This window comes from Colias philodice, chromosome 16, assembly GCF_061535455.1.
Source record: "Colias philodice isolate Cphi_HAF_F1 chromosome 16, ilColPhil1 Martin Lab GWU primary, whole genome shotgun sequence".
In the NCBI taxonomy this organism is placed as follows: Eukaryota; Metazoa; Arthropoda; class Insecta; order Lepidoptera; family Pieridae; genus Colias; species Colias philodice.
Window position 1 is genome coordinate 4,287,812 of NC_143101.1, and position 14,795 is coordinate 4,302,606.

The following is a 14,795-nucleotide window of genomic DNA, read 5'->3' on the forward strand; positions in this document are numbered from 1 at the left end:
GCTCCCCGCGCATTCCTCACCGAAGATCCCCATGCCATTGACTTGGCATTGAAATCTCCGGCCAGAAGTATAGGCTGAGGACGGGCGAGCTCAATCAGCTCCCCCAACTCTGCCAGAAACTGCTCGAACTCGTCCAGTCCGCGGTTGGGAGAGAAGTACACTCCGACCACCGTGTATCCTCTGATTGAAGCCGAGACGCAGCCCCGCCGTTGGACAACTCGTTCCATAGTCACACCCCCCTGAGCCACTAACGTCACCAAGCCATCCACGTCCCCCACCCAGTTATCCCGGAGAGGTACCGAGTATGGCTCGGCTACCACCGCCACATCTATCATCCACTCCGCCAGACTCTGGAGCAGCAGATCTTGAGCTCTGGCGCAGTGGTTAATGTTGGCTTGAAGAAAGCGGAGGGCCATCGCTACGTCTCCATTCCTTCTACCTCCACAGGCGCCTCTAGTGGCGCAGGGCAGGAACGCGATGCGACTACTGGGCCATCGCGACTCTTGCCTCCTCTCTTCCGCTTAGGGGCTTTGCAGGCCGGGCCCCCGAGCCGGTGTCCCGCAGGCAGTCTTGCATCGGCGCAGAGGACACAATGAGCGGTTGCAGAGCACCCTGCAGCCTTGTGCCCATCTTCGCCACACCGATAACAGACGTTGCTCCGGTCCGTCGGCGATGAGCACATGACTCTTACGTGCCCCACCTCCAGACACCGGAAGCAGCGTTGCGGCTTCACTGCGCCAAGCGAGACCCCCGCGGAAACCCATCCAACAAGGATGCGCCCAGCCTGCGCCACCTTTTTCGCGGCGGCTACCGGGCAACTCACCCACGCCGTGGTGGAGCCCCTCGAGCCCACGCGCAGACCACTACACTTGACCTGGTCCGCGGGGCACTCACCCACCCGGGAGACTGCAGCTGCGACTTCATCGGCAGCCACCGAATCGTCGAGACCAGTGACCCGAACCTCCGCGCACTTTATCGGCCTGGATACCTTGATGGTATCTTCGCCCCACACCTCGCGTAGTCTACCAGCAAGGGCGTCCGCCTCCTTTGCACTTGTAGTGCCCGGTATTTCCAGAATTCTGGCCCCGGTGGCGGCACGCTTAAAGCGCAAGGCGCTAACGCCGATCGCCGCGAGGTCGATATCTTTCCGAGATCTAGCCATCACGGAGGCGTACGTTACACCGCGCTCCTCCGCACCCGGCTGCAGGGTTATGACCACAGCCGAGGACGAGGGAGAGCGGAGTTTAGGGGCCCTTTCACGTGCTTTATCCCCCGCCTTGTTTTTCTTCCTTTTCTTCTTCTCCACCAGAGTCCACCCTTGTTTAGGCGGTTGCTGCTGGGGAGCGGTAGACGTAGACGGGGCAACCTTTTCGGGACGCCGCTCCGCCTTCTTACCTCCCTTTCCTTGATTGGCCTTTGGGGCCGGACCGGTACCCACAGGCTGTGCAACAGCCCGCTTTTCGCCCTGATTTTTATTCGCAGCCTTTGCAGGCGCCCTCTTAGTAGGCGCCCTCGTAGCCTTTGGAGGCGGGAGTTGAGGGAAGTCCTCGGTTAGCCCTTGGCTAACCGCCATCCCCCTAGTCCTATCATCCGCCGCTAGTGGCGGCCTCACGCGCCTTACTGGAGGTAGGCGTTCCTCCAGCACATCCAGCCGGGCGTTTACCATTTCTCCAACCTGCCGCATGATGTTCGCGGTCAGGTCAGAGTCCGTCTGCTGCTGCTGCGTATGATGTGCAGCCCCTAGCGTAGCTTTCATGTCCGCCATCTCCTTGCGGAGGGCCGCAATCTCCCCATGGAGCCTGGTATTGTCGGCCTGAAGCCGCCGTGTCTCTTCGGAGGCGGTGCGCTGCACCAGCAGTGCGACCGCCTCTTGGATCGCCTCCGACGCATCCTTTAGGGTCCGTTTCGACGTCCCCTTCAGGCTTGAGGATTTTGCTTCTATTACAGCAAGGTTCTCCTCAATGCGGCGCCGGAGGGCTGCGGTGGATTCATTTTCGTCTGTCCGTCCGCCGCCAGCTTCTGCTTCCACAGCCTGGGAGCTTCTCAAGACCTGGGTCTCTCGCTCAGTCTCGGGCTTGCCGCCTGCGAGCACAAGAGCTTTTCGTGCGGCGACCAAGTCCGCCAGAGCTCTCCTTGCGGCCGTAGGCCGCGCCACACCTGATGATCGTCCCTTGCCCCTCTTGGCACCCTTCTTGGCCGTGCGCGTTTGTCCCTCTGTGGAGGAGCCCGAGCAGCTCGCTCCAGAAGACCGCTTGCGCTTTGCCCACAATCGGTCCTCTTCGTATGACTGGACCGTCATGAGGCTGTCTACAGACGTTGCCGTAGACAGTCCACTGGGTCCAGCTTTCCTCCCCCTAGTTCTCACACGCTCCGTTTGAGCGCGCGTCCCTACCCCAACATCCGTATTGCTTTGCATAACATCGTTGTAGTCCATTGTCCGTTTGCCAGTGTCGTCATTCGATCCAGTAGCTTTTGGCACCGAGGAGGCCTGGGAACCCACCTCCACAGTGTCTCTGCGTAAGTTTTTGCCCCCCCCAGAATACGTGGGGCAGCCTGAGTTGGACTCAGGGAGGGATTCTCCACCTTTGGTGGTACCCTCCTGGGGTAGTTTATTTTTAAAACTTACCTCCATCATCTCCTCTCTCTCCTCCAGTTTGCAGTACGCCTGCCGGGTTAAACCCGCCAGCCGCTACCTAGGGCTGGGCCCTTTCGGCCCAGCGGCCTCATCGGCCCCAACCCCAGTACTAGGTGATGCTGCGCACATACCATCACCTAGGAGTATTATTTAGCAGCCCTCCGGCCAGTGAGTGAGGCCTCCCGCCCCTCCTCGCTGGTTTTGGTCCGCGCCGGCTGAGTAGCCGGTACCCCCCATATCTGGGGGGCCTGCCCCTATCCGCCACCTGGGGACGCGCCCGATGGGAGACCAGAAACTCCACACGGGGCCGTACTTAGGCCTGATTTAGGGCACTGCACTTTGCTCTAATTAGCAAGTCTGTACCATGCCGTTAGTTGCACCTAAGGTGTTAATATTGTTAGCCATTTTTGCTTCATTGTGCTAAGTTTACTTAGTGAAAAGCTTATTTATGGCAATATTAAGGACGGTATTCTTTATTTTTTGGAGTAAACGTGTAATGTGTTTATCTACTACTGAATAGGGTATAAATTGAGTAATTAGTAAATTCAGTTAAATCTTTATACTTCACCTTACTTATTTAAGTACCATACTTCTTAAAAAATGTAATACTTAATATTACTTTGCGCCTGAATATTCTTCGTCTTGACTCTCGAGGTATTTAAAAATCGTTCATTAAGGTTACCGTGTACTATAATTAATTTAATTCAATATTAAATTTTAATCAGTAAATCTAGTACTAATTTCATTCAACCAACTTTATCCATTACCGCACTGAAAGATGTTTTTAACGGTTTTAATTAAATTACGGGCGCAGCTTCTGTCAGCATTTCCCAGTCTCAGTGAGGATTTTTAACAACGTTTCGTACGCTGATTAAACAATTTAACATAATTAGCGACGAGTCCGTAAATACAAAGCATGACGGCATTAATTGTCAAAATTAAATCTTTAGTTTACGGGCGAAATTTATAATTGTTCTTCTCTATAAAGCTCAATTGTGTATTGTCTCTCTGACTTGGCTTAATTCAGTTGAAACCGATTTTGACGTCACCGTGATTGCTATTAGAGACTATTGAAGCGATTTACTCTCATGGCACCAGAGCAAAAACCGGGGCAAGCTCTCAAATTATTGCATGTATAATTTCAATAGGTTTAAAAAATATTATCGTAGTAGATTGATAGCAATCCGTGATGATCATTGTAGTGAATACGCAATAAGAATTTCGTTCAACAATACAACTCCTAGACAACTTCCTAAGTAAAAATGATTTGTAGAAACGTATTATGTCATTTCACATTACACAAGGCTTAGATCATCGCAGAAGTCAGAACTACCACTTAAGATGCGACACGCAGTGGGGAAAGTACAAATTTATGGTCTATTGAATTGTTGCTTTATTACAAAATACAACACTTTCTGCGAATTGAAGGTTAAGGAAAGAATTGCAAATACAACTGAATAAATGAATGGTAATAATCTTAAAACTTCCTCATCATACATCAAAAATAACCTTAAAAGTAGTAGGTAACCTAATTAGTATATTTTCTTGAATAATAAAACTGCACTACAGGCAAGGTAATCGGTATTTAACATAAAAAATAGTACAGAAGCAAGAATAGTAGTAGGTATTACATTGACAAACACAACCTTTACTTTTGATATTCATGAAAATTAATTGGCGGGAATATACATAGGTACTATCTATATATTTCGAACAAACGAATTAAACTAGTCTCTTGGGAACATCAGGTGCAAGATTAGACAGATGAGATCATTTCTCGTACAGTTACCGGCTAAATCACCACTTTATTGGATAATTTGTATGTACATGTCACCAATCAGCTCGTAAATTTACCATTAGTGCTCAAGACGAATAACGCTTTTCCTCAGTTGAGTGCTAAACCGTTTATCAGGTTTAACATGTTAAAGTGAATTATATTACCCGTGCGGTCATCCCTCCGTGAATCGTGACTTTTTAATGCCAATTTGATGATTCAAAGGACCTCTTTCATGAAAGGAACAGATAATAAATGAGACAATTTCTTTTATTAAAATAAATAAAAGCTATAATATATATACCGCCTATTTTTCTTTTATTCTTTGTTGATTTTGCATCAATAAAAGGTCCTATATTATGTTGATATTTCTACGGAATAATAGCTAATATAAAATTATTGATGAGTACACAAACTTTTTCCATTTCTCTACTAAAAATAAAGATGTGAGACTGATAGGTACACTTACGACGTCTTACGAATGAAAATGTGCAATCAAATTCCACTTAAAGCGAATTTTTATCAATAAGAAATATCTCTTGTTACAGATTTTACTGGGACCTCTGCATGCTGCTCTTGTTAGTCGCCAACCTGATCATTCTGCCTGTTGCCATCTCCTTCTTCAACGACGACCTCAGCACTCGGTGGATAGCCTTCAATTGTTTATCGGATACTATATTCCTTATAGATATTGTTGTTAATTTTAGAACAGGTAAATATCGATGTAAATCAATTTATAAATATTAAAGTCACAAAGTAACATAAGTTTCAAACATCGCACAAAACATTTAAGTCTATAATATCAGATAAACAACTGTGTTCAGTATCTTAAAATATTATTAGTATTAAAAAATAAAAAATAATAGTAACGGACCTACTTATAATGTCGCTACAATGCGTGATTAAGTTAACTTTGACAAATTACGATAAGCAGTTTAATCGATAGAGTAATTAATTTTTAAAGTTAAAATAGTCATGAACCTTGAGCATATAAAACCAAAATCTTCTAAAATTTCAAGAACATAGTAGCCAAGAATCATAATAATATTGTTGTTTCAAACTAGAATCGGTGAGCTGTTCACAATCCATTGAATGTACTCAATCATGTTACTATTATTATGCATTTCGAATACAAAACACTTGAATAGCACTATAGCCACTAGCGCTCTCTATAGTTCAAACACTACTTGTTTAACAAACAAGCTTTATATAATAGATAATACGGTAGATGAACTGAAATAAAGATTTATTGTGCTTTATTATTTCTTCGGATTTATAACGCGGAATTACCTTTAACTTATCGTGTGCTGGTATTAATAAATTCATGCACATGCATTTTGTGTCTGAGAGATAAATAGTTCGTCTGTTTAACTTTATTTACTTTTTAATTTCAGGAATAATGCAGCAAGACAATGCAGAACAAGTGATATTAGATCCCAAGTTAATAGCAAAGCACTATTTAAGGACGTGGTTCTTCCTGGACCTCATCTCTAGTATACCACTAGATTATATATTCTTGATCTTCAATCAGGTAAACGTACGTTGCAATTTGGCCGTGTTCCTATTATTATAGAGTTAATCTATCTTTTATGTTGTTGATATTCTGTTTCAGCTTGGGTGTAATTTGTTTTATAGCAAACATTATTTGTTTTTATTTTGTTTATTCGTTTCTCATTGTCAATATACGCAACTGCCATGAGAACGTGCAACGCGTCGTGTTTTAGATCTCATACTTATAAGGTTTATTTGGAACCTCGAAAGGTTTGGTTGCACCGAATTAGACTTCTCTTCGAACATGTGAACTATATTTTACAATAAAACCTTGTCTATCTGCACGTTTATATCCAATTTCAACTCACTCAATGATCTTCTTCGCTTATAAGCCTAATCTGTAGGTTATATTACTGAATTATTGTGACTATCTTATGCACATTTAAACTCTGTGCACATTCTATTAACTCTTCAAATGTCGCACCCTGTAGATATATAACTGCAAACTTACTTCGATGTACCTTTTCCTTTTATGTAAAACTATAATTACATAATTTTGTCAGCATGGTTATGCTTGTTTTTCATAGATTATCTTTTTAATTTTATCTTTTTACCATAACACTTCAATTTTTCGCTAATTTCTTTCGTCTTTTTATTTATTTTAATATGCAACACGACCAAATTGTACTTTTTATTATTACTAACACTTAGAAATATAACGATATTAATGAAAATCGTTAGCATTTACATATTATATATTGAAGCTTAATAAATTATGTACAGCATTTTATCTTTATTCTTATCTTTTGACATGTACTAAGCTTTTATGATACTAATACAAAACCCAGTTTTCTAATGGAGACTTTTAAGAAGTTTATAGCAATTTTAATATGTACAGTATATGCTTGGCACTTTTCTTTGGCCTGATAACTACTTACTCATGTAACCTAAATGCATGATTTTACACTTCGTATATTTAGGGCCTTCTCCTGGTGCTGCTTTGGATCGATCCAGTTCATCGGAGCGCCACAGTGAATGCCAGATACTAATATATTTTTGGTTGTGTTCACAGGATTTTAGTGAAAGCTTTCAAATTCTTCACGCCGGTCGTGCTTTGAGGATACTTCGGTTAGCAAAACTTCTATCTTTGGTTCGACTACTTCGACTTTCAAGACTCGTCCGATACGTATCGCAATGGGAGGAAGTATATGTAAGCCATCATCTTTCTTCTAGCCGACACTTTTACTTATTTTTACTTCCCCACTAACACTGCTCTAACACATTACGCTCACATCGACTAACATGAGATGAACACCTACTAACTTAAATATAATATTGGATTAAATGATTCTGGAATTGATGCATACGAAATACGTAATTATTGGCATATGTGTTTGTATATAATACGATGAAAATGTTTTATAATTATTATTAATATTGGTCTAAAATGTTCTAGATTGTAGTGATCCCAATAAGGTCTTATTGGAAGTGTGTTGTAATCCTGTATTATACCATTCCCCCACCCCCACTGAATGTGAGCCCGTCCCGCTCTGCACTTCTCTACTGCCTTTCTGCAAGCTTATTTCTGCCTAAGCACGCTCTCACTCGTAAACTATCCGTTTCAAATTTCCGAAGCCCGCGTCGCGCCGCGATAAATCGTCCAGACCGCAGACCCAAACCGTCCCACACTCACAGAGTCAATTATTTGCAAAACAATTCATATTATGTTGCTGCTTCTTCGAAGCCTTAGTATTATGCTGATGCGATATTACAAATCAGCTACGCTTTGCATAACGATCGATACCATTTTAATTTTATTATAATCATCCAGATAATATCAAAGTGTTATACTAATATATTATATGTATTTAACGTAGTGTATAAAATGAAAAAATCTCGATGACGTAACATATACCTAACAAAGTAAACAGCAGCAATATAAATCACAAAGACAAGAAGCTAGGTTAGATAGGCAAACGGTAAACGGGGACAGTTCGTAAGAATGCGGAGAGTCAGTGAGAAGTAAAGGACGGGGAGGGTGGTGGTGTTGACGTGACAGTGACGGTGTGTGCAGATGAGCCCCGGCCCGCAACCGAGCGACGAGCCAGGCGGCCCCGATGGCGGAGGCTCCCGCGACCTCACCTCGCAGGTGCCGCATGCGACTCGCGCGTTCCTAGCTAGTGTAGGGGCCTAGCCCTTCCCGCTCGTGTCGGTGTTAGTGCCTGCCCGCACGCGCCCCCGCCCCGCCCCGCACACCCCGCGACGACCTCCGACCGCGCTCTCCCGGGCGCCTCGCTCTCTTCCTACTATCTCGTGTTTCTCGCTTGTTTTCTAGATCTTGCAGAATCTACAAAAAAAGCGCACGGAACGGAGGGGACGTCTCAGCTCCGACGTTGCCAAAAAGAAGGGTGACACGAAAAGCAATCTGATATTTAAGGTAACAGGGTCGGCGCGAGCCGGCGCGCATGTGCTCGTTCGCCCGCTTAGCATGTTGGCGCCGCCGGCGTCCTTTACACCGCTGCGTTCGCTTCGCTTCCTCTCTTTCGTTGGCGTGTCCGTTCCCCGATCCGCCGGCGGCCGCGCGGGCGGAGGCGCGTCGGGCCGCGGGCAGGTCGCGAGCCCGCGCGGCGGCTCCGGGCCCGCGATCTGCCTGCTCCGCCCGCCTGTAGCATGCTCGCTCGACAATCGCCTCACGCGTTCATACTTTTCTCTCACTGTGTACGAATTCATCGGTAGATGATCATCGCGATGCTTGACCTCGAGCGTCCTTGTCGCGCGCAGTCCGCACGGCTTCCTTTAGAGGCGACGTTCCCTTAATATACGATGCTAATCCTCGATGTTTCCTCCGCAGTTTCTCAACATGGCGTCCGTTTTCATGCGGATATTCAACTTAATCTGCATGATGTTATTAATCGGTCATTGGTCTGGATGTCTTCAATTCCTTGTGCCTATGCTTCAAGGATTTCCGCCTAATTCGTGGGTGGCAATAAACGAATTACAAGTAAGTGAATATATCTTTATTATTTTCATCACAAAAAAATATTCTGTAAACGTCACGTAATATGTATCCACCTATACTCGCTCTTTCACATTAATTCTTAAGAAAACTTATCAATTTACCCTGTTTTTAATAATTTTTTAATTGAACTTACTTTAAAAATGAAGTTTAATAAATATACCTTTAAAGTTTAAATGATGATGATGATGGCGATTTGAACTTAATTTTCAGACTGATCCTTTTATTAGTTTTCAATATAACTTACACTCTATTATTCACTTTCAGGAAGCTTATTGGCTGGAGCAGTATTCATGGGCGCTGTTCAAGGCGATGTCCCACATGCTGTGCATCGGGTACGGCCGCTTCCCGCCGCAGTCGCTCACGGACATGTGGCTCACGATGCTCTCCATGATCTCTGGTGCTACCTGCTATGCCCTCTTCCTGGGTCATGCAACTAATTTGATTCAGAGTCTTGACTCTTCGCGTAGACAATATCGAGAAAAGGTACGAACCCCTCCCTACAATGCTTTACTTATTAATGTCACTAAAGCTGTTATGAACACATTTAAATATTAAATCTAAATAAATACCTCAATAAAATCCCCTATAAAATACCATAAATAAAAGCCATCAATTCAATCAGTCATGTTACCATCCGTATCACCGTATAGTGTTTAAAAACTAATTAACTGTCATAATTGCCTGTTTCAGAGATTAGACGTGAGTACAGAATGAATGTTCGTTAGTGGGTTATTGTTGTTGCAAATCACAAGATTATGCGTTTTTTCACACACTTAGGAATCATTTTCACATTATATTAACCGGTGTTTTAATTGGGCGTAGTTTATAAAATGATTGTCGTTTGATAATCACTATAGTTTGTTTTATGCACAGTCGTTTATAACAGTTCAAGAATCTTAATTTATCTACGGAAATAATTATCCAGCTTATTTCACTTATCTATACCTGTTTTACTTCTCATTTAAAAATACGTCCAATTTATAGTCGTTTCATAAAATATCTAATATGTATAGGACGTCAGTATTTCATCTTGATTTCATCACAGTGTTCATGACAGTTTTCATTTCGAATCCATTCGTAACTAACATCAATGGTGTAGAGTAGAGCTATTATCATAATTATTATAAGCCAGAATAACTTCACCCTTATTTAAACGATACTTTAGTTTGTGTACCTACAGGAAAAGTGTTATAGTGAAACTTTTATTCTGGTTTAAATTTAAAATAACTTCACGATCGCACGATCAATCATGTCTATATCTTTACAATAGTGTGAGCGTGAAAGCAAATATGTATAATAACAAAGGAAGTGTTTTGCAAGAGTCTTGCCTTTATAGCTAATATAAACCCATTTTCTTCCAGGTGAAACAAGTTGAAGAATACATGGCGTATCGCAAGTTACCGCGTGAGATGCGCCAGAGAATAACAGAGTACTTCGAGCATCGGTACCAAGGGAAGTTCTTCGATGAGGAGCTTATCCTTGGAGAGTTGAGTGAAAAGCTACGCGAAGACGTCATCAACTACAACTGCCGGTCGCTGGTCGCATCCGTGCCTTTCTTCGCAAACGCTGACTCCAACTTTGTTTCTGATGTCGTCACTAAATTGCGTTATGAAGTCTTCCAGCCTGGTAAATATTTGAGCATTTTCTGTAAAAATTAGATGAATAATATAGAGTCGAAATCTTATTTCTTGTCGGTTCCATATAACTTTTACAGAATTACGATTTTAAATAAATACTATAATACTAGACACTATAACGTATTTTCGATACTAAATAGGGGACTTGTTTCGGTATATGAATTAATTTCCATTGGAATGATTAGTTAATTTTCATTTGAGTAAGGTTATTTACGATTTATTTTAATAACGTCAAAAATATTTTTTCTGCCGAAAAGTTTACTAACCTAAAGATTTTTCTTAAAAAAAATAACTATAAAATTTTTCCTCTTCTTTTCAGGTGATATTATCATAAAAGAAGGAACCATCGGAAATAAGATGTATTTTATTCAAGAAGGCATAGTAGACATAGTGATGGCGAACGGCGAAGTAGCGACCAGTCTATCGGACGGGTCTTATTTCGGCGAGATCTGTCTACTGACGAATGCCCGACGAGTTGCCTCCGTCCGCGCCGAGACTTATTGCAACCTATTTTCCTTATCAGTGGACCATTTTAACGCTGTACTCGACCAATATCCACTAATGCGCCGCACGATGGAGAGCGTCGCGGCGGAGCGTCTCAACAAGATCGGCAAGAACCCCAACCTCGTCGCGCACCGGGAGGACGACACGACGTCGGAGGGGAACACCATCAACGCCGTGGTGAACGCGCTGGCCGCCGAGGCGGAGCACGTGAGCCTGTCGGACGACAGCGTGGCGCGGCTGTCGGAGCGCTCGCTGGGGCTGGCGCTGCAGCCGCTGCAGGCGGCGTCGTGCCGCATGGCGGGCGTGGCGCTGCCCGGGCTGGGCGTGGCGGCGGCGCTGCCGCGGCCCAAGTCCGAGCACGACTTCAGCTCGGCGCAGGCGCCGCCGCCGGCGCTGGCGGGCGGCGCCAGCTTCCACAAGTCGGACGCCGGCCTCGCCCCCTGACGCCGCACCCTCAGCTAGGCCGCGACGGCCGACCGATAGCAATACTAGGCTTAGTGCGAGTGCGCGGCGCCTCGCTAGGTGTAGCGTAGACGCGAGTATTAGCTGCGACTCTGCCGGGCGAACGCGCCCGCCGAATCTCATTTTGTGATCTTATACTTAATTCTCCTGTGTTATTTAGGTTAAATTTTATATCATCGACGCTGTGACGAATACGCGACGTATTCCGATTATATAGACACTGTTATATATTGAAACTATCGAGTCTTATAGTAATACCTTGCCACTAAAGAGAAAATTATGTAGACTAGACTGAAATGTAAAGATATCACTATTTTATGCTTTGTTGGCGTACGTGAACCTTCATTGTTGACGGTTGACGGACATTCGTTCGCGAGTGAACGTTCAGAGTTTATCGTTGCCGGTAGAGACGATAACGGAGATTATTATATATCTGAAGTTGTTGATAATTATTATTATATTATTACTTATTATGTAAACGTTGAAGCGTAGAGATGTGTAGAGTTGCGTGATGACTCGTTCGCCTCGCTTTATTTAGATAGTCGTGTAACATGTCCTATTTTTGCACACATAACCTACTATAATCTTGTGCCATATAAATTTATTTTTATATTTTTCGGTTAGGCATTTACTCAGAATCGCAATCATATGTAACAAAAATATTTTTTAGATGTATTTAAGACTACTTTTATATTGTACGTGTCGTGTTTTCCCAACAATATTTTAACTTAAAAACAATTTTATTTATTTAACATATTTTAAGAACATACAATAAAAAAATGGTTGGTTCAAAACAAACACACGTACAACTAGGTTTACTAGAAATTTATTTATTCTATTTAGGTAATTAAATAGTATTTTTGTTAGTATTGTTAATAATATCATCTATCCACATATCGTAAGCCCAATGAATCCTAACCATATAAATGTAAAAGTAGAGTAATGATTTAATTTTATAGATTATTATTATATGCGGGCGAGCGAGTGTTGACGCAGCACGCAGTGCACAAGTTACGCACAACTTTAAAAGTCTCACGATTCAGTAGCACCGTCGCTTCCTTGTTTTAACATCTCATAGTCATATTATCTGCCTCATGGCATACAATTTCTCTCGGTTTCCTAAGTAGATTCGAATCAGTAGCGCTTGAATCGTTTGTTTATGTAAATATTGTAAGTACGAGGATTCGCCTTTTAGTGTATTGTTTTATAGAAGTGATAAACGGACACGTGTGAGCGGTCCAGTCAATTAAACCGAAGCGCGCGGTACAGCGCAACAATTGATGCACACTACACTTGGTACCTTATTTTAATTGTAGGAAAATTAATTTATTATCGATAGTGATCATTTCGTAGGATTAAGTAGGCCCGAGCGGTAATAAATTCGGACGAATTACGTTGTGATAGTGCAGCTAGGCTGCTGTCTTGCCGCCGGCTCGGCGATACTCGACATCATAGCGTAAGACATAATAGCTCAACTGTGCATGGACGATGCTTATACTTCTTTCTATTTGACATAATTAATTCTGCCTTTTTAGCTGATATTTTCATTGGCAGTGAGCCCTTAGACATTTCGCAAGTGCTTCTTGGAATCGTATTGACTAGCAACATTAGATGACCGCAACGAACCCCCTTGGTTAGAGTAGAGTAGTCGTTGAGCCGACCGCCGCCGGCGCCGCATCTTTGGCACGTTTCATCGTTGACTAATTATTCTTATAGTATCATAACAATTTGTAAAATAATTTTGCAAACGTTGACTTTTTAGCCAAAATATAGATAATGAATGACGAACCAATACGCAGTAGCTTACTAGTAGATGAATGCAGCCTAGTTTTCAGTTTTGGCGACTAACACCAATAGGTACTTTGTACTCTTAAGATATTTATACAATTGAGATCTTAGCAGAGTGACGTTCAGTCAATTTATCTACAGAGTAATATTATATTACGTTTGATCCCCGAAAGCATTTATTTACTGTTGTTTTATCTGACATTGATGCTTTTTGTAAAGTATATAAATTTTATAGAAGAGATCTATTTTTATTGTGAAGTTGAGCTGTTGGTTATAACAGAGAAAACTATACGAAACAAGATTTTTTTTATCTGGACTGTTAATTAGTGTATAATTATTATAATTATATTATACTGATTTCTGGTATCTATTTTCACCAAAAGTGCTCATCGCTGTCAAGAAAATTAGAGAAAATACATTAAAAGAATGATGAAAATCACTACGTTGTTTTACTATTTCCTATACCTACCTGTAAAATACACATCTCCTGTGAAACTGAAACCTGTGAAGTCACACAAGAAATTCATCAATATCGGTCCAACCTTTCTTTATCCAAGAGTTCAGTGACTGAACTTCAGTAATATGTGTCAGGTCATCATAGGTAGGTATACAACCTATGATAACTATTTTTCACACTTTTAAATTACAGTTGTTAACCGTGGCTACGTCAGCGTGGTCAAATTTTGAGCAATTAATATACCTACGCATCATAATATAAGATCATCTTATGCTTAGATCCTATGATAATTAATTTTAGTTTCATAATGACTGTTATATTTTTAATATTATGTGACTTACTGTGCTACTACACTAGAGGTATATGTGAGGACCAAAAATGTCTATATATAAAGTACAGGGTGATTTGTTGGCGAGATACATAGTAAATTGTCGTCGGTTAATTGTAAAGTTTATATTTTCTTTCACTGGCCGATTTTTGAAATGCAAGTAGATGATCATCATCTGTTAAACTCACAGGTTATTCTCTATCAGACGAGTTTACTGTTTACTATGATAACTTCTAACGCATTAAGTGGGTACCTACGAAATTAAACCAGGCAATTAAGGAACCTTATTGTTTCCCGCATTAGCATAAAAAAGGATAGGTTATTAATAAGCGATGACGGTTATAACACTGAACAGTAAAAACAAATAGAAGTGCTATAATGTCATAATTACTATGAAAACCACTGTCGCCAAACCCACACATTTAAACCGATAGGGATAGGCGATAGCTAAAGTACACTACAAGTAAACTATGTCTTTTATTGGACAGCTTAATTTGTGTAAAAACATACTTAGGTAATAAGTTCAGCATTTCAATATGTACCCTAACGCATGCCTAATTTATTTTAGTATAACATCCCTAGGTAAGTATATGAGCTGTTTTTTTTCTTTTTGCTCAGAAATTCCAAATTCGAAAAAATTCGGCTATTCAACAACAGAGGGCGTTAATTTTCGATAGATATAACTTTGAACCTCAATACA

The 14,795-nt window shown here is 42.0% G+C and overlaps 1 protein-coding gene across 8 annotated transcripts in view; it reads left to right on the forward strand.

The window, feature by feature from the left end:
• The window catches only part of Ih (hyperpolarization activated cyclic nucleotide gated potassium channel Ih), a 186,481-nt gene extending 172,732 nt beyond the window's left edge, over positions 1-13,749 (forward strand). For 5 of the 8 annotated variants that reach the window (XM_089705384.1, XM_089705383.1, XM_089705390.1 and 2 more), the window contains 8 exons: positions 4,958-5,121; positions 5,804-5,946; positions 6,973-7,110; positions 8,236-8,337; positions 8,752-8,901; positions 9,184-9,402; positions 10,281-10,545; positions 10,876-13,749. In XM_089705384.1, the coding sequence (XP_089561510.1) occupies positions 4,958-5,121; positions 5,804-5,946; positions 6,973-7,110; positions 8,236-8,337; positions 8,752-8,901; positions 9,184-9,402; positions 10,281-10,545; positions 10,876-11,504 (1,810 nt within the window). In that variant the 3' untranslated portion in view covers positions 11,505-13,749. The remainder of the gene's footprint in view (positions 1-4,957; positions 5,122-5,803; positions 5,947-6,972; positions 7,111-8,235; positions 8,338-8,751; positions 8,902-9,183; positions 9,403-10,280; positions 10,546-10,875) is intronic. The other 3 variants (XM_089705386.1, XM_089705387.1, XM_089705388.1) reach the window with 3 other exon arrangements.
• Positions 13,750-14,795: the final 1,046 nt, after the last annotated feature.